This window comes from Lichenostomus cassidix, chromosome 8, assembly GCF_008360975.1.
Source record: "Lichenostomus cassidix isolate B80296 chromosome 8, HeHo_3.0, whole genome shotgun sequence".
Taxonomy (NCBI): domain Eukaryota; kingdom Metazoa; phylum Chordata; class Aves; order Passeriformes; family Meliphagidae; genus Lichenostomus; species Lichenostomus cassidix.
The window spans coordinates 19,961,433-19,981,099 of record NC_139489.1 but is presented as its reverse complement, the minus strand read 5'-3'; the positions used below and the strand labels follow the sequence as shown (position 1 = coordinate 19,981,099).

Below are 19,667 nucleotides of genomic sequence, written 5' to 3'. Positions count from 1 at the left end.
ACATGCAAATAAAACAGGAGGCTGCTTCAACCTACTTGTCATCCTGCAGAAGCAGGCTGCTTGGTACCCTTGCATATTGTTAGAATATCTGAAAAGACCCTGATCTTCTCCAAGTCACTGTTAGCCTGATTTCAATAACAAAACAGCAGTACAGGTTTAGCAGGTGCATAGCCAGTACACACAACAAGAAAACCAAGCATTTCTGTAAGGCAGTTTGGCACTTCACCATGCTGAAAAGAAACCTTTGCATCTTTGTCACTTCAAATTTGGGATTTTTTAGCAGAAGAACATGCCTAACACGAAAGAACTTTTTTTTCCACTGCCCACTTTCTCCAAGTGTGTCAGTGCCATCTTCTCAACTCATTTTCTAAAACTAAAAGTGAACACAAAAATAAAAGATCTCCACATAAATGCCAAATGCTCAGCCCTACAAAATATATAAAGCCTCATTTTGAAGGAAATATCTTATTCCTACAGGTAGCTACAGTACAGATAGACATGAAGCATTTTTAGGGATGAGAATGCTCTGCTGTGAGCCATGGGCAATACCTTAGGAACATCAAATATTTCTGTCATTTTCCTGATGTTTCAAGCAAGCCAAGCCACTACCAATGCATATCTAAATATAGTGTATATGTACAATCTACATCTATACTGGAAACAAATCCAACAGTTTACCATGTAAGAGTCAGTCACTCTACACTTGCGTAGCTAAATACACACGCTCATCCTGCGTGCTCTCTCTCCCTCTTCCCCAGTTACTCCTCTTTCTCTGATTCTCACGGGAGGATTCTGGTGGCCTTCTGCATCTCACAGGCTTCAGCTGCAAGTGAGCTACAGCTGTAACCTCAGGTAATTCCCAAGCAAACTTTCATCTCACATCACAGCATTGATGACCTTGTGGGGTCAAATGTTTCCAGAGGGAGTTCTGGCACAAATTTTAACACTTAGATTTAATCAAAATGTCTTTTGGTTTGGTTGGTTGTTTTTTGTTTAAAATCATTTTTCTAACTAGAGTGCATACTGATAACAAAGGCCTTCAGAAATGTAAAGAATTACTCAAGATAGGAACTGCTGCAATGTTTATCTGCACTAAAAGGAAGAATCAAGTTTTACTGGCCATTTTCGTTTAGTTTTGTTTTTTTCATTAAAAGAACAACCTTTTGCATTACTTGATGAGTTACTAAATATTACTGAGTGCTAAATCACAGCTATCATTATTCAGAGAGAGAAAATATATGTCAAGATTAAGAAAAAAAAGTAAGATAATATTATGTGGCGCACATGACTTTTATTTGTTTTTAAACAGCGGCTGCTTGAAGCTGATCGGAGGTTTAGAGTGTCAAAGCCATGTCAGCAGAGATGGATTAGTGGGCAGAGAGCAAGTGGTGCAGTCAAAGGTTCATAGTGAATGTAATTTATTCATGTAGCTCCACAATTTATCACGTGGCTATTACCATAATGTACGTGGGAAGCAGCTGCATGCGTGCAAATAATGCTTTAAATGTATGTGTGGTTGGATCTGAACTCCTTACAGAACAGCAGTGGTGGAAAATGATGCCACAAGGCATTTAAAAGCAAATTTCCTTCCTGTGGGGATGCTGTCACCCTGCAATGATGATTTGTACACAAGCAAATAAATATCTTGTAGACTTTTCTCAGTTGTGATAACCTCACTTACCAGAACTCATTGGCATTTTAAACCTAAATAATGTAGGTAATGTGATGCCTGTTTCTGGTGCTGTATTAACAGATGTAATTATGCATGTTTTGTACCTCCACCTCATATTTTCCAATCAAGTAACTCAATATTTTTCCACCCAGTATTTAATAAAAATATTCAGTGGCAAAGAAAAGGAATCCTCTGTGTTTGAGGACAAAAAAGTTATCTATATGTTAAAGATCTCCTTTAACTGAAATGACTTCTTACAAGTATGATCTATCAAACACCTGGAGCAGCACAGCTGTAAATGATTGATACACATACATATATATATGTGTATGCGTACGTAGTGTCTGCCTGGTTTCTTATACCTGTACAATTATTTACCAAGCCAAACATTTCCCAACCCAGTCTATTTTAGGACCAGGTAAAATCAGGAGCTTTGGTCTCTCTTTGTTTGAATGCCAAGAGATTCAGTAAGGAAGAAAGCTGTGAGTAGTTGCTAGAGCTTGGAGATGTTTTTTGCTGCACTGTCCATACACACCTGCTGCAGCTCCTTGGGTAGCTGGGAAAACTGTAACAACCCAGCTCCCACCACCACTTTTTAAGCTTTAGCAATTTGAGTTCAATTGGTCTCACCATTAGGAAATTATGCTTAATTATACCATGCTATGATGCTTTAAACTGATTTTTGTGTAATCCGTTTATTCAAGTCTTTCTTGATCGGGCAAAGGCCATCCCAGTTATGGGTTAGTGAATTAGGACTTTTATGCTGCTTTCTTTTGATACATTAAAAGTTGAGGTAGAGAGACACTGAGTTCAGATAAAGTCAAGTTAGGTCCTCATAAGCAGAACATCTCATTGCTCAGCTTAATGTACTGCTCAGAATTTTGTACAGCATTCCTTTCACATTTGGAATATGATGCAGGTTTTCTTACATAATTTTGTGTGCGCTCTAGGGCTTCTGTTTTGAAGCCATATATCACAAATATATCCCCACTAACTATGCAAAATCAAAAGCTTGGCTTACCATTGCACAGAAAGTTTCAGGAGGATCTCCACACGTTATGTCTGGGGGATCCAGAGTCACTTTTACATATTTGATCATGTCTCTGGCTTCTGGCTGGCAGGCCATGTAATCCCATACTTTTCCTTCTTCCGTGTAAATCTGAGTCTTACACACGTCATAGTGTCCCCACACAGAAGGGTAGTGCTGCATCATGGAGGATACAGTAACCCAGAGGGCGTGAAGTGACAGGAATCTTGACAAATACATTTCTAAATCCTTTTATGTCAGCTTCGTAAGGATGCTCAGCGCTGGCGTATGTGCAGTCTATAGATTATATGTACATATACATGTATATATTTATAAAATAGGTTCCAACTCAAATGTGATGCATTAGGATAGGATGTTTGTTTCACTATAGTAAAGACTTTGGTAGAAGCCACCCAGGCCCTGATGACAGCCTTTCACAGCAATGCAGCGCTTGTCCTTCGTCTTCTAACTTATCTGTCAGGGCTTCTTGTAAAAGATGTCCAATAGCAGATAATAATTTGTGAAGTTGCAGGTCTTCAGCTACACTGTCGATAACCCTGAGTGATCCTCCGTGTTCAGGGCTGGCAGGGGATGCCCAGACACACTGATAAATCAGTATCCGAAGGAAAAGGGTGAGTGTCTACAGGCTGGTGTCTGTTTCCCATCAATCATTCTTTTCTTCTGGCACCAGCACCCTTTTAGAAACAATAAAAATTAGAGTTATTGTCCAAGAATCAATGCATTACAAAATATACGATATGTTGACATTTTGGAGGTTTGATGCAATATAAAGCAAATTGGTATAATATGGATAACCTTTACCGTGGGTTCTGTGCTAGAATGAACAAACTATCAAAATCATTCACAGTGAAAAGTATTTTGACATGAAGGATTTAACTGTTCTTTAACTAAGACAGATTTATAATGCTCCAGGTGAGTTAAAGGCTTCTGCTTCCAAAACTGTATTTTCACCTCTGCAAAACTGGAGAACAAACTACTGAATTCAGCCATAGCCCAGATGGTGCAGGCAGGCGGGGGAGCAGGCAGCCCAGCACCGTGGGGCAGTAGCAGGAAGGTTCTTTATTGAAGTGACACAGAAATGGGTATCAGGGCTATCAGGTGCTGAGAGTTTCTTGGCAAGAGGACCTCATGGAGCTCCAAAAGCCTTGCATATTTCTTTTATTATTTTTATTATTATTTTAAGAATAACAAAGATATAGCAACTACGATTCAATTTCCTTGACATTTCTCATTAGCATTGGAAAAGCTTTCCTTCCTTTTTTTTTCCCTTTGAACTGTGATTTACAGACCACACTGGTAACAAACTGCTGATAAAGATAATGGCTTATTTTGTAGCTCATTATATGGATGCTTTTCCCCTCTTATTTTCTTAGGTTTGAGGGTGGCTGTACCTGAGCACTCAGCATTTATTTCACAGCAGATATATGCCCTTTCCCCTCTTCAGAAGGCAACTAGAAATTCCCTCACTTTGTAGCACCTGAATCACATAATTACAGGTAAATAATGCTAGAATATTATCCTATCAACTTAAATTATAAATTTTCTAAAAAAGCACAGGTAAAAATCCAAATTATGTATGAGGAAAACTGCGAAGAGTTAAGTACTCTAAACAGGGACAAGGAAAACCAGGGCTAGGAATTTCAGTGCATTTCTGTCAGCCTGTGCCACCCAAGGCTGGGGAGCCATGGCACTGGGCTCTCGGCAGGAAGAGGATTTCCGCCAGCCGCTGCAGCACTTCCACACTTCCTTTGTCTGGATGCTCAAATCTAGGTAGACTCATCAGACAGATGTTAAGAAACAACCATAAGCCGCCACTTTCAGCAGCCTGCTTTGCTTCCCAGCTTTAAATTATGCCCAGTGTCATGAGCCCTTCTACACCCCAAAGCCTTGGGAAGAGGCATGAGAGCTGGTAAGCTCCTTAATGTGTCACATTGGGAATATGCATTTTCAAAACTTATCTTCAAAGCTATTCGCAAACAGCCCCCCTATATTTAAATAATGCTTCATCTTAAACTGAGCTAAACTACAGACACCATGAAATGCCAACAGATGGTTGAATTGTGTTTCCATAGCAAAGTAATTTACAATAATTGCTGTATGGACGTAAATGCAATTTTCCATTATATTCATTTTATCAAGTGTTACCATACAACTCTCATGTATTTTATCAGAATACGCAGAGAATATCTGAATTTTCATGCAGTAACAATTCTCAATTCATTCAAACATATTTAAGCTTCAAATTGGAATTTGACACAAAAGCAGATATATCTAAGACCAAATTAAATCTTTTTAAGAAGCACGCTGTGTAGTACTGTTGGTTTTGTAGCAACCTTAAATTCTTTTTCTTTTTGTTTTCAGTGGGTGCGTTTGCTTAATATTTTGGAATTTGGTAATTCCAAAATACACTTTCCATGTCATTCTAAGGACACCACATACTCTTCCCCTGTTTCCTTTCCAATGTATTTTACTATTTTGAATGGGGGGAAAAAACCATTCCCAAGACCCTTCATTTTACAACAGTCACTATGAAAATGGGAAACAGCTCCTTGCTAGAAAAGGAGCCAAATTATTTAAATTTATATTAATATGGCAAATCAAATACTCTTTACTGGAGATGGCTTCATCATAGCTGGAATAAACAGTAACTAAATATAACTTTTCTGTGTAGAAATAAGAAGTTACTGAGTTTAATTATCCTTAGACAGCAAGTTTGTATATTAAGGAAAAAAAAAAAGCTTATTTTCTTTAATATCTTCCTTTCTAGCTCTTCAGTTACTTGTAACCTTTTATAACTACTGAGAATCAGATCTGCTAATAAACAGGACTGGGTAGGACTAAATAATGTGAAACAAGCCACTACCTTAACACACTGTGCTAAAATACTTCCCATATAACGAATTCTCATTAAAGTAAGCCAGTCATAATGATGGTCGTTACACAGAATTATAGACTATAACATCGATTGAATTTAGTGCACTGACAAGAAAAAAGTGCAGAGGAGTGCAAGACATCTGAGCATTAGGCAGCTGTAGCAGTGTACGACAGACATTCCTGACAAGAAGCAGCCAATTATAGCTTAAATTTCTGGCACATAACCAGTTCTGATTAATAGTTTTCCATTACATTACAGACATATTATTAATGTATTAAAAATGTCAAGCTTTGGCAAGAACTAGTATGGCATGGCTCAGTTAGTCTGCAGTATCTTCTTTTAATGAGCTTCCATTGATATAGAGAAAGATATTGACCAAAGCACATTAAGGATCATGTGCTGAGTGCTGCCAGGTTTTTTTCTGACAGAGCTATATGATTTGTCTTGCTTATATTTGTTCCTGCAGAGTCACTTGTGATATGCATTTTACATTTCAACGGCCTATTGCTAAGGACATATCTATTTGAATTATTCTGTAAAAAAACCGTTTAGAGTAACATTTCTGAAGTTCACAGCTGTACCAGATGTGTAGTGATAAGCTTCTAGGTGTGGGTAACAAACAGCACACAGCAATTGGGCTTTTTGTCCCCAGTAATGCCTATGCATTAGACCTTTAAAAAACATAACCAAACAAATCAGGAATAACTACTGTCCTGATTCCTTCCACCCTGCCCTGCACTGCTAGTCGCACACCCTGGGTGTTGGGGGCCATGGAGGTGGCAAAGAGGGATCAGCGTCCTTGCTGGGTGAGCGCGAGGGAACAAAGTGCCGGGAGGACTTTAATGTATGCAAAGCCTCCAGAGCGCACCGCTCCCGGCGACCTTCTGTGTGGGACAGCAGCGCTGTGAGCTGCAGCACGTTTGGGGCCTTAAAGATCCCCATGTGCCACAGCCTCTGCAATCTGGAAAACACTAGGAGGCACCTGGGAGGCACCGGTGCAGGAGACGACATCTGCTGTCTCTGCCTTCCCCTCTGCGCGCTGCTCCGTCAGCGAAGCGCTGGTCACTCTGGCCACAAGTGAGTATGCCACAGCCATTTGAGAAGAATGGCATGCAGCTGACCCCCAGACTAAAATTAGCTGTTAGGAGGCTCTGAGCACATGCATCCCTTTCCAGGTGGAGAAGTGACACCTCATGCAGTGTGTTAATTCTGCAGATGGAGGAGACACCCCCTTTACAGACAGATAAAATGCATCTTGGGACAATGAGTGCCACGAAAGAACTTCAGGTCTCATTAGAGGTTGTTAGCAAACACTTGTCCTTTGCCTCCTTCCATCACTGTGAAAATCCACCCCCTTCCCTAAAAAGCTCCCTCCTCACAAACCACAGAGGCTGGATGCCCTGCACGAGGCTCCCTGCCAGGAGATCCATAGGGTGGGCTCTGGGCCTCTCCCTTTGGCAAACCACAGGAACGTGAAGGAGGTAATAAAAAAAAAAGTGACCACTTCTCACGCTGATCATGCATCGGATCGAGTGTACCCCGCCACCACACATGAGCAGGAATGAGAGCCAACAGCAGAGATTACAGTGCACGGCAGCCTGAGGAGAACTGGCTAAAACAACGAGGCAAGGCAAGGAGTGCTGGCTGTCACCTCCCAACAGCGGCAGCTGCACAACAGATTTTTCCAAAGGAAACATGATTCAAGTTTGTATCCCTAACAGCTTAAGCAGATGAATGAAGCCCAAGTGAAAAGCTCTTTTGCGTCCACTCCAGTTATTAATTATTTAAAGCCAGTTTAGAACATAGGCAATAATGTGTGTTGGAAAACAGAACTAACCCTCCTGCAACTTACATTTACTAAACCTCGTGTTTTATACCATGCTACACCTAGGCAACTTGAAAGGGGATACATATATAACCCAACCCCTTTTATAAAGGCAAAATTATTTGTCAATTCCAAGAAGAAGGGAACCTGTATTTAACAATTTAATACACATTATTTCTGTCAATACTTGTATGAAATGCAGTATACTCAAGCAACTGCTTTGATGTCTTTGGCCTCAAACACTGTTCCCATCAAAGTTTAGGTTCTATTCTTATCCAGCTTATTTAACTATTTAGCAGAAAAATATTTCTTTGCCTCAGAAGAAATTTAAAATGTCAATACCTACTGACTAAAGAAAATAAAATACAGCAATCTGCTACCAAAAAAACCCTGGGATTTGGCACTATACTTGAAATACTTTTGGTTTTCACACATTATTCTTTGCTGACTGACACATCATACTACCACTGCCATTACTTGCCAGGTATCATCAGCTGTCAGAATATGGAGTAAAAAGCATTTTAGCTATTTAAATTTTAGAGCCTTAGTACATAGCTGCTTTTTTTCCTCTAGCATCTCTATAATTGTAGCTTATTGCCTTAAATCTCTCTGTACCTAGCATCAATCTGTTCTGCAAGTTTTTCCTCTGGGAATAAGTTAGCAAGTGGGGCATTTACAGTCTTTGGCTTTATCTTTTTTTTCAATTATTTTTCATGCTCAATAAGGGGATGCATGCTCATCACACAGTGGATCTAGGGTATAGGGCTACAAAGATTTCAAGTTATGGTATGAGCTGATGACTTTCTAAATGAAAGTTCTTAGCCTCAAAAATGAATGCCTATTGCTTGCTGAATTCGTTCTGTGCTATTGCTGTATTTTACATAAATAGCTAGAAAGTTGGTGCTGCTTATCAGTGACAAAGGTTTGAGGGTTGAGGCAAAGTTCATAACTCCAAGAGAGTATCACCACTAACTGCTGGAAACTCTCTGGTAATCATCTTTTTAAGGTCCAGAAATATACCAGAAATAAACCTTTATTTTTTCCACATAAAAACCACAAAATAAAAAAACCCCACAACAAACTACCGCCACCACAACAACAAAAAACAAGCCAGGGGAAGTTCTGCTGTGGTTTTCTTCCCCATCACGGGCTTCCCAGGCCACAGCTTGTCATCCTCAACCGCATTGTCCTTAGGCAAGACAGTGACTTATTCCCTCTTTAAAAACATCTCCACCGCTTGTTCCGCTCACTGTCTCCGCTAACATCTCTGTGGAAGTAATGCTGGCTCCTACCACATCAGATCCGGAATACTGGAAAGTTGATTGCAGAACAATAAAAGTATATTCATCAGAGGCCAAAACCGCACATGCACCAACTTTGAGAGTAGAAAAGCATCTGTTTTATCGCGTTTAGCCGATCTGCGCTGCTCACCGCCATGAGGGGTTTTCTTTGGGGGTTCTTGTGTGCGTGTGAATGTTTAGAAAAGCCGCCTGCAATTTCCGATGCAACGGAGGAACTGTTTCCAGGCTGGGCACCAGTGACCTGCCCGCTGCTCCTGGCCGGCAGGGCGCCGTCTCAGCCCGGCGGGACCGCCGCTCCCCCTCAGCGCCCGCGCGCCCAAACCCGCGCTGCGCTGCGCTGCGGGCGCCGGCGCGAGGAGCGCGCCCCTCCCTCAGCGCTCGCGCTCCCTCACGGCTCGCGCTCCCTCACGGCTCTCCCACCGCCCGCGCCCCTACAAAGCTCGGCGCGGCGCAGCCCGGTCCGGTCCCAGCTCCGGCTCCCGGTTCCGAGCTCCGGCGGAGGAGGCACCGCGCAGGTACCGCCCCGGCCCGGCCCCAGCCCCGGCCCCCGCCGCGCTCCGCTCCGCGCGGGCGGCAGGGGGCGCGCGGCCCGCGCCGATCTGCCCGCGGTCGGTGGCCCGAGCCCGGCGGGGCGACCCCCGCACACAGCCCCCGGCACCCGCACCGGCCCCTCCGCGCCGCGCAGTCCCCGCGCCCCATCCCGCCCCGGACCGGCGGGCGGGCTGTACTCACCCTGAGGGCTCGGGCCGCCCGAGCCTCACCGCGGGGCGGCGCGGAGCCGCCGCGGCGCTGGGACGCGCTGGGGCTCCCTCGGTGGCGGCATGAAGGGCCGCGGGGAGGGCGTGAGAGGGGAGGGATGCTCTTCCCCGAGAAAGTTGCCGGCGGGTGGCGGGGGGCCGGGCACTGGCCGCTGGCTCCAGGCACTTGTCGGCGTCGAAGTTTGGCGGGGCGCGGGCGGCGCGCGGCGGGCGGGCGCGCGGCCGCACTCCTCCGGAGCTCGGCGGGGCGGCGGGCGGGTCCTGCCCGCCGGGGCTCCCCGCCCGCCACCGCCGCTCAGGGCGGGGGCAGCCCCGCGCGGGGCGCCGGCGGCCGCGGCATGAGGCGCGGGGCGAGCGGAGCGCTCTCCTGGCCGGGGCTGCGGCGCGGAGGGCTCCGGCGGCGCGGCCAAACTTCGGGGGGCGGCGGCGGCAGCGCCTCCTCACTTCGGAGCGACCTCCCCGCGACTGCCGGCGAGCGGGGCGGCGGCAGCTACCCCACCTCCGGGCCCGCGCAACGCGCGGCCCTAGCGCCGCCGCCGCGCCCGCCCCCCCGCCGCCGCGCTCCCCGCCCTGCCGCCCCCGCGGGCGCACCGCCGGCGCCGCCTGCCCTGCGGGGGGGGGCAACGGGACGGGACCCGCCGCCCCGGACCGAGCGAGAGCCGCCTAGGAGCCGGCGGGGCTCCGGCTGCTCTCTGCCCGCTGGAGTAGCCTTACTTCTCCCGTGTTATTTCGGCTTCAGCCTGGTAACGCACGGGCGGAGGTGCTGTCCGTGCTGCTGCTGTCCGAGCCGGGCGGGCTGACCCCGGCGCCCCGCCGCAGCCGCGCTTGGCCGCGGTGACCGGGCAGCGTCGCGCCCAACTCGCCGGAGGGCCCCTCCGCAGTGCTCAACACGCCGGGGAAGCGCTGGTTCGTGCTCTGTCCGCAGCACCGAAGTGCCACCGACACAGGCAGGGAGCGCGAGTTGTGCTGTTGTGGTGCTACTGTGACCGCCCGCCCCGTACCAGCCCTTCGGGGCTCCTGAAAGACGAGAAAACTCCGTCCCCGCGTTCTGCTGTGCTTCCTCGTTTCTTCCTGCTCGGCCTCTACTTCTGTCGCTCAAACGAGAGGCGCACACACTTCTCCCTTTCAGATTTCTCCAAGCTACAAAGCAGTATCTAAAACTAATAATGACTATTGAGTCCCATGTAGGAATTGTGCTTATTCCTGGCAACTACCTGGTTACTGAAATTGACCGTCTGCAGCTGCTAGCGCTGGGCAGTGGGACACTGGCTGCATTGTGAACGCTCAGAAGCTGTGTTTATCGTTTGTTTGCGTGTTTTGCATGTTAAGAGGTGTTAAATGTATTTATGTAGGCAAAAGTGCCATTGTATTTGTTGACAAAATTTGGCGTTTTGCAATGCTATTAGGTAAACAGATGAAATGAGGCAGGGGATTTCTGGAAGAGTAAGAAATTTGTTCTCCAATTGAGCCGTGGAATTTGGTAGGTTGTGGAAATAACTGGCACCGTGGAATTTGGTAGGTTGTGGAAATAACTGGCACGAGCCCTTAGGAAGGACAGTCTTCTTCTTGCCCCTAGGCCAGATAACCCAGCAAAATAAAAAAGATGCCTCCTAGTTACTCCCAGCTTTTGTTTCCCTGTGTGGGCAGTGGTGTTGTTTTGGCCTTTCCATTCATTCTCTGGAATCTCTGTGGCCATGTTAGTGCAGGTACCACATACATGGAAAAGTTCTTTATGTGGGAAAGCCAGGAATGATCAAAGGGGTGGGAAAAATCAGCTTCAGGGATTTTCAATCCCCAAAAGCAGTTCTTGCTTTGTTTGCAGCCTCCTGGTCCCTGAGGTGGTACAAAAGAATAGAAGATGGAAATCAGTAATTTTTTCTTTCCACTTGAACTGGAAGCGTGTCAGGCATTGAGGCTCCGTTGAGCCTTTTGTAAAGAAGAGGGGCAGAGTTTCACTGCAGTTGGAAGAAAAGGGTTGTTTTCCTAATTACTAGACAGATGGTGGGCTGTACAGCAAAGTGCAAGAGAGTGTACACACTGAGCCAAGTCCCTGCAGTGGCACGTGCGAATGGACCAGCCCTGCTGCCTGTGACAGCTGTGGGGTTCCTATGCCTCCTGATGCTCCAAGTGTGGTGGCTTTGTCTGTCTCTGGGCCAGGCTGGGTCGGCTGTTTGCAGGTGCTGCAAGGGCAGTGGTTTGGGAGTGCTTGACGAGTGCTCTCTTGCTTTAGATGTGAACTGGGGGAGGATGACTTCTTCCCACGTGCGGGGAGCGCAGCTCTTCATGTCACAGTAATGCTAGTGACAGTGGTGTGTTTGGAGAGCAGAGCTGGGTGTGCCATACACACCTGCTCTGCACCTTGTGCTGCTCGGGTCACATGCCCTAAACCTCACCTGCAGGGCTGTGCTGGAAGTTTTGTCTCCTCTGCACTGAGTCTTTGACCTCTCTACGGAGACCATTATTTGCCTGGTGGGACTGGCCGGCCACAAAGATTAAAGGCAGGACCGAGTCATCTAATACGTCAAACATCATTAAGTTCTTCATGCTAATGGTATTAGCCTCTTCTGCATCAAAGCTAGAGCAGCTGGTTTGAGTGCAGTGTCACCAAGTCTGAGATTGAATGTGCTTTACTGGTGAAAATGATGGCCAAAAATCAAATCTAGGCTGAGAATGTGGCCAAACTTTACAGCCAAATTTTAAGCTCACCAGAAAAAAAGGATCTGATTTAAATTCTTTGTCAAAGGCTGTTGAAAGGATGGAAAAGCAGATGGAATTCAGCAGCTAGAGACTTGTCTGTGTTGTTTTTGTTCTTTTTAGAGCCATAAGCTGGAGTTGAAGGGAGAAGGGACAGTGCTTTTATAACCAAACTGAAAATACTGCGCCAATGCCTGTATTAAATTTCTGACAGCTCCTTAAGAAGTGAGTAATGATTGTTCACATGTAAATGGTCTGGGCAACTCGCTGTCACAGCACCTTGAGACTGGACTTTAGCAGGATTCTTAAAGCAGATTTGGTATGTAGACAGAAGATAAGATTAACCAAAGTTTGAAAGGAATATTTAAAAACACTGCAGGTCCCACTGCCTGCCTTACAGAATTGGAAATTGACTAAAATGAAGATTTAGCCAGTTGTTAAATACCAAAGGATGGAAAGTCACAACACTGGGAAAGTGTTATCTTGAAAGTGCTTCCGGCAGTATTTCTTATGTCTTCTCAGTATTAGCTGGCATTGGTCCCTAACAGAATCAGGGAAAGGGATTAATTTTTGATTACTGGCCTGAACATGGGAGCACCTATGCCTATTAGGACACTCCTTGCTACAAGGCATAATTTATACTAGAAGTAGCATAAATTGCTGGTACAGAAGTGATATCGCTGATTGCAAATTTTTTCTGTGAAACACCAGCTGAACTACAAGGTTTTAACTAAGTCCTAAATCTAAATAAGCTTTGCATGTTTTCAAGCTGTGGTTTGGCTGTTTGGTGCATCCCCTCATGTGCCATTATGCATCTTTTATTACTCGCTGTAGTCCAAGTTGACCTCTAATGATACAGCAGAATTATTTTATTAGTGCTTTCCCCACAGCAGAGTACTGCTGCACTGGGCAGTAGCAGAGTATGTGGCTTTACCTGAAGTAGCACCTGTCCCTGGAAATGTATCCAGAGACACGGGAGCTTCCCTGCCTGAAGCTCAGTGTTTCAGCATGGTGGTATCTGAGGGCCACAGTGAAAAATGCAGGTGTGATGTGATGCAGTGGCTGGAGCCTGGCCTCAAAACAGAGAGGCTGATCATGGTGGAACCAGTGCCCTGGCAGGACAGAGGAGAGGAGGCAGTGGGTGTAGCTGGTGGGAGCTGAGTGGTGGCAGGGAGGGTCCTGCTGTGCAGAGAGTGGCTCGGTGCTCCTATGCATCTCTGCTCTGTGGTAGTATCCTGCTCCATGTGGTGCTCTGTTTCTCCATCACACTGCATAAGTATTTCTGACCTCTTTTGCCACCAGCTGAAGGAGGTTTTGTGAAGCAGCAGGCAAAAGGTGTGGGAGATGAGCAGGAGTACTGCTAATTTGCCCCTGCCTCCCACTGCTGAGCTGAGACAGGGGTAGAAATGGCAAGAAACAGCAAATTCTCTCAGAGGGCAGAGCTCATCTGTCCACTTTATTGCTGCTTTGCCAACAGTAGTTTAACTTTCTGTAAAATCAATGGGTTGTCTAGAATTTGAATGTTGGTCTGGGCTTCCATCTTTAGTACCTCCAGTGCTTACAGCAGAATTATTGGAAAACTGTATTTAGATAAATGACAAAATCAAAAGGTTTCTGCATAAGAGTTGGAGTTGTTCAACCTGGAGAAGAGAAAGCTCTGGAGAGACCTTATAGCACCTTCCAGTACCTAAAGGAGACCAACAGCAAGAGAGCTGGAGAGGGACTTTTTGTAAGGGCATGTGGTGATATGGAAAGGGGAAATGGCTATAAACAGAAAGGAGATAGATTTAAGTTAGGTATTAGGAAGAAATCTTTCACTGAGAGGGTTGTGAGGCACTGGAAGAGGCTGCCCAAAACCATGGTAGATGCCTCCTTCCTGGAAATGTTCATGGAGGAGCTAGATGGGGCTCTGAGCAATCTGCTTTAGTGGAAGGTGTGTTCCTGCACGTGTTGGGAGGATTGGAACTAGAAACCAACCCAGGCCATTGTATGATTCTGATTTGTCCAGGCAGGAGGACAAATCCTGACTCTAGAGCAAAGCAGTGATGAATACACAGACGTCCCTATGTAGTGTTTTGACACTGCTTGAGCTTCAACATAGCTTGAGGACAGGGGACAGGGAGGCTACTGGAAAAAAGTCACCCCTTGCTCTGAAACCTCCATAGCAGTACAGTTTGTGAGAGGTTTTCTCTGAGCACACTGGGTGACAGAACAGAAAAATGCTACAGGTGCCTTGTCTAGACCACAGTTTCCATCACAGCACTCTGCACCAGCAGACCCAGTTTAGCAGCCCTGGGAAATCCTAATGGAAAGGGCCTGTGGAGGCACGCCCATGAGTAAGGTAATCTGGGCAGCCAGCTGGGAGTATGATGTTACACTGATGAACACTACATCAAGAGATATGCGTGACATCCTACTCCTGCCTCCATTTCCATACAGCTTGATAATGACTTTTTCTCCTTAGAGGGTAAGGAGATCTTTCTCAATGACGTTTCAGGGCTGAGAGCTTCTCTAAACAGGACATTGGGGTCTGAAATCTTGAAACAGGGTATGTATGAAATCTGGGAGAAAGACTACCTCATCAGCAGTGTTTTTCATTTGGCTGGGACTATTTCCTGCTTGCAGCCTGTGGAACCCCATTACTCTCCTCAGGTCTAGGATAGAAAATGGACCATTTCAGGTCTCCTGGGAGCAGTGTTTTTGTAATTCCTATGCAGTTCCCCAGGGAATGAGGCAAAGAATTTCCATGAGATGTGCCCTCAGTGAGAAGGCAAAGTCAGTTATTTTTTATGCGAAGTGTTGTTCTTAAGTATTGTACTTGTTGATTCAGAGATGCACATAAATTACAGCCTGGATTTCCACTCGCAGAATGAAAAATGTTTTGTTCTAATAATAAATACTGAATCTCTGCTGTTCCCATTTACATAACATACATGACACAATGTGTAAATCCTCAACAATATTTTTTCAGAATTTAGCAGCTTGTTTTTCTGCAAATATAAACATTTATTTTTGGTGTTAATAAATAATAATATGCCACATGCCCATAATGAATGTAAAATCTAATCTTGTATAGACATAAATGTATCTGCCAAAGTGGTCTTTCTGTGCTGTAAATGACTTTCACAAAGTAGTAGCATACATTCTATTTTCAATCATTGCATTTTTGATTTGTGAACAGATATGTCATTAAATTAAATGTTTTCCTTTGAAATTAACAAATACATCACACTTTTTTGTTAATTAAAAAAGAAAAATAGTTAGTAATTATTAAAAAAGGGACATGGCTAATAGAAAATCTTTGCAGCTGTATCCTAACCAAAATATAGACAGAAATGTGGAAAATCCCAGCAAGAGAGGGAAGATCAGATATGAAAGTATCAGTCCTTTTCTGCAGCAAAAAGAAGGAAATGACCTACTTGGGGTCAAAGTCACTCCTGCAGTTGGACAGAGAATGGCTCTATGCTGTGTAGAACAAGATACTGGAGTGCTGCAGGGTAGCAGATACAGATACGCCCTTCTCTCACTTATTGATTCCTCCCTCCAGAGTCCAGTATTTTTAGGTTTCATCACTTCCTAGAAACCAGCAGTAGCTGAGAAACCTCCTGACAAGCCTTGGGGTTGTATTGCTGCTAATGGCTGTCCCACCTGGCAGTCAGTGGTGCGGCTGCTCTCAGTAACGCTGTGACTGCTCTTCCTCCCGGTGTGACTGCTCTTCCTCACGGTGTTAGCACAGCCGGCAGCAGCTGCTGGGCTGCAAGCTGTGGCTGTGCTCGTGAACCCTGGGTAACAAATTAGATGGTATTTTAGCACTGATTTCTGGTACAAGGTGCAATGTAGTTTGTCTCATTTTCAGGGAAGCCACATACAACTGTGGTTTGCTAAACTGCAGAGGAAATAGCCGTCTTTCCAGAGCAGGCTGAGCTGACTTTTTGGGAAAGGTAGTGATGTGCTAACACCAATGGCTTAACAAAACAGATGTTTATTGGGCTGTTTTGTAAAGACTTTTTATTTATATATCTGTTTTGCTTTTATTTATACAATTCCAACTGTTAACTCTTGTAACATTTCATTGGTTGCAGTTAGTATTGGGGGTGACATAAGGGTCTTCAGAAATTTGTCAAACTTTCCAGAAAAAGTAAACCTTAATATTCCACCATGAAATAAGAGAGGAGATGGAAGAGATTTATCTGAAGCATTTTCTTGCTATCATTATGCATTCTGTAGAAGACAAAGATCATAAAATCCAGTTGCTATTCATGAGCCAATACTTATTAATCAAATGAAAATAAGGTTCCCTAGAAGGGTGAGTGCATATGGGCTGGGCTGGGATGACTCAATCATCTTTACAGTGACAAACACACTAAATGGTATTGTCCAAGGTGCTTTGGAGGAAAGTTTTCAAAATTACCTGTTTTCTGAATTTCTCTCTGCTTGGTTCACCTTCTGTTTGAGCACTTTTTCTGGAAACTCTGGACACTCTTTTCATGGAAACACACAGTCATGTAGATCTTCACAGAGGCTCAAGTTGCTGTAACTGAACTGAGTTCTGGGGAGCCTGCTTACCCGCGTGGGTGATCATAGGGTAAGCTGTCAATACAATTGATCCAAAATATGCATAGCAAGGTTTTTTGCACTTCCAAAAAGGCTTTTAAAAATGAAATGTTCTATAGAAATGGCCAGCACCAATGCAAGTTTCAGCCATTTTTCAAACATAATAGTAAACACAATATATTATAAATAGAAATAGATTATTTGTCAAAAAATATTGAACATGTTTTTGAAATGGAAGTTCTATCTTTTGATTCTATATTTTGAAAATATTTCATGTACTTGGCCTTTTTTTTAGCTGATAGACTTGTCAGGGCTTGAGTCAGGGACTACTGCTTATGTTTGTGTACAGAACTGAGCACTGCTCTCATCTCAGTTAGGCATCTAAGGTTGGACTTGCTGCATATAACACACACAGTAATTAACAGTCATTCATCATCTGTCATCAGATACCTTCTAGCTGTTAATACTATCTTAAATATATTTCCTTTGGAAAAATAACTGTTTAAAAGACACATAGGCCTCATAGTATGTGTATGACAACTAGCTGAAACAACCAACTGATCCAAATTAATTTCCTAGATGAAATTTAATGTTTGGACACAATGACTATTACATTTGCTGTGTTAAAAAAACAATTATATTCTGTTCCCTCAGCAGGGCAAAATGCACGTGTTGAGAACTACTGGTTATTTACCTGATCCCACCTCTTCCTACACAAATACAGACATTACATAGTACCACTTTTAATCAGTCCAGTGTTTTAATACTGCATAGAAACATTCCAGGGATAATTTTCATTATTCTATTATTGAAGGATTTCTTTCATGGAGGAAAAGCATAATTATACATTGAGGAGGGAATTACAGTAGCACTCTGACATGGAATACAAACACAAGAACCATGGGCAGGGATAATATTGGCAACTGTCTTATCCCTCCTGATGAAAGGGATAAATAAGTATATAAAAACATTTATTGCATGAAAACTTGGATTGTGGTGAGGCAGTTTTGGGTGTTCATTTGATAGGAATGTGGAAGTCCTGGAAAGAGAAGTAGGGGAAACTCAGTTTTCATGTGGCTGAGCCACAGTTTTGTCAGGTAGCCATTAGTTTTGATTTGTGGTATACCATTATGAACCAGTGAAGGGCAGCACTATCCAACTGTTCTAGGTAACTAGAACACTAATTATGTTTTCAAGTTTACAGTGGTTTACAGTGATTTAAACATTATGTATTTGACTGGATTTGCTATGAAAATTGTTGTGTTGCTGTATTACTGCAAAAGAGTAACTTCACGAGCATTTTGTAATTGTCAACAGATTTCTGCAGCTACAAATTAACAGCTTACTTGTAATGGATTTTAGGAAAGGGCATTTCATTTATTGAAAAGCTGAATCTCTTGCTAAGAGTATGATCAGTTCAATTGCTTTATTAGATTGCAGTGTAGGGTCTACACATCAAAACAGATTTTAGCAAATTGAAATATGATTAGTGTCAGAAATATGTAAACAATAATACAGGTATTTTTGTAGTTCAAAACACTGGAGGTATGGTTTTCTACAGAAATTGGTAAATGAGATTACTACTTTTATTTCTGAAGTTTCCTTCATCATTTTTCAATGATCTACATGTCTGATACTCATATTTATGCTCAATATAACAAGATATGGGAAGGAATTTTCATTAACAATTTTATTTTTTTCTTCATGCATGAAAATTTAGCTGTATGACTTATACAAACCCTTTCAAAGTGCTATCATATTTCTTGTGGTGTTTGGAAGGGAATAAAATTAAAATATGCTCTCCTATTTAGTCTCTTTTTAAAGGTTCTATGCCCATGTGCACATATAAAAATTCCTTTCACAGTGTTTTGGTTTTTAGTCCAAAAATAATATCTTGATTTTCCAGAAGAAGCTATGTTATACTACAAGTCCATACTAACAATAGTTCATCTACTTTCTTGTAAAAGCAAAGCTGTACACTGTTCTGGATTTGAAGTATTTGTCATGTGAATTCAGATGGTGACACTGTGTCCTTGCAATGTTTTGCATGATGTGAGTGCTTTAGTTTTTTTTAAAGATGTCTAAGTCTTTCTGGCATACAGCTGGCTCTTCTTCCAAAAAAAACCCCAGTCTGACTGGTGTGTACCAGAGTAGGAATTTCACCTGTGGTGCTTCAGACACAGGCAAGTGGGTGCTGATTGAGGGAGCTACCTTGGCTCCCTAGGTGAGGGGATTAGATAAGCAAGGATTCATCATCCTGTGGAAGAGATCTGAGTTAGTGAGAATCCTACAGGGAGCCTTATGGTTTAGGAGTGGGCTCCAGGTGACAGGGCCCCTGGGTGCTGCCTCTCCAGCCCCAGGATAGTTCTCCCAAACGGTATTTGAAAGAAGTTCTGGCTTTATTTCCTTGTCTTTTATTTCACACAGATGTATGATTCCTTCAGCCTTGCAGTACGGTAGAGAGGATGTCAGGGCCAAGATGGCATTAGTTGCTTTCTTTCTCAAGCAGACTTGTGTACTTACTAAGCATAAATATCAGGATATTCACATTCCTATAGCTAACACCATTTATTTGTATTTTAAATTTAAATTTCACCTGCATTGCAAGACATTTATTACTATATTTAATGTGCAAGACTGTCCAATTAATTCATTAAAAATTCTGGGACACTGGTTACAAATTAAAATGGTGACATTTGCTGCAATAATGGTTTTTATGTTGGAGAACCAGACCAATAGATCAGATTATAGAAAGATGAATTAATCCACAAATGAATTAAATGATTAAAAGCTTAAGCTGGCAGTGAAGTTTATATGTTTACTCTGGTATGTAAAACATCTATTGATCTGAAGTTTGATCAGTAATATTTACAAATTTATTCTCTTATGCATCATTATGATTGTATTCCCCTGTGCTAAAAGTTTGCTCATTTACCTGAC

At 43.7% G+C, this 19,667-nt stretch overlaps 2 protein-coding genes across 14 annotated transcripts in view; one reads left to right on the top strand and one right to left on the bottom strand.

The window, feature by feature from the left end:
• NTNG1 (netrin G1) overlaps window positions 1-10,545 on the bottom strand; it is a 157,477-nt gene extending 146,932 nt beyond the window's left edge. For 2 of the 10 annotated variants that reach the window (XM_085068234.1, XM_085068238.1), the window contains exons 1-2: window positions 9,454-10,026; window positions 2,694-3,394 (exon numbers count right to left, since the gene is read on the bottom strand). In XM_085068234.1, coding sequence (XP_084924360.1) covers window positions 2,694-2,939 — 246 coding nt within the window. In that variant the 5' untranslated portion in view covers window positions 2,940-3,394; window positions 9,454-10,026. Of the gene's footprint in view, window positions 1-2,693; window positions 3,395-8,712; window positions 9,095-9,453; window positions 10,032-10,193 lie in introns of those variants that run through there. The other 8 variants (XM_085068240.1, XM_085068237.1, XM_085068236.1 and 5 more) reach the window with 7 other exon arrangements.
• LOC146433995 (uncharacterized) overlaps window positions 9,073-19,667 on the top strand; it is a 324,515-nt gene continuing 313,920 nt past the window's right edge. For 2 of the 4 annotated variants that reach the window (XR_014853780.1, XR_014853781.1), the window contains exon 1: window positions 9,075-9,236. The gene's annotated coding sequence lies outside the window, so the exon portion shown is untranslated. Of the gene's footprint in view, window positions 9,237-19,667 lie in introns of all 4 variants that reach the window. The other 2 variants (XR_014853779.1, XR_014853778.1) reach the window with 2 other exon arrangements.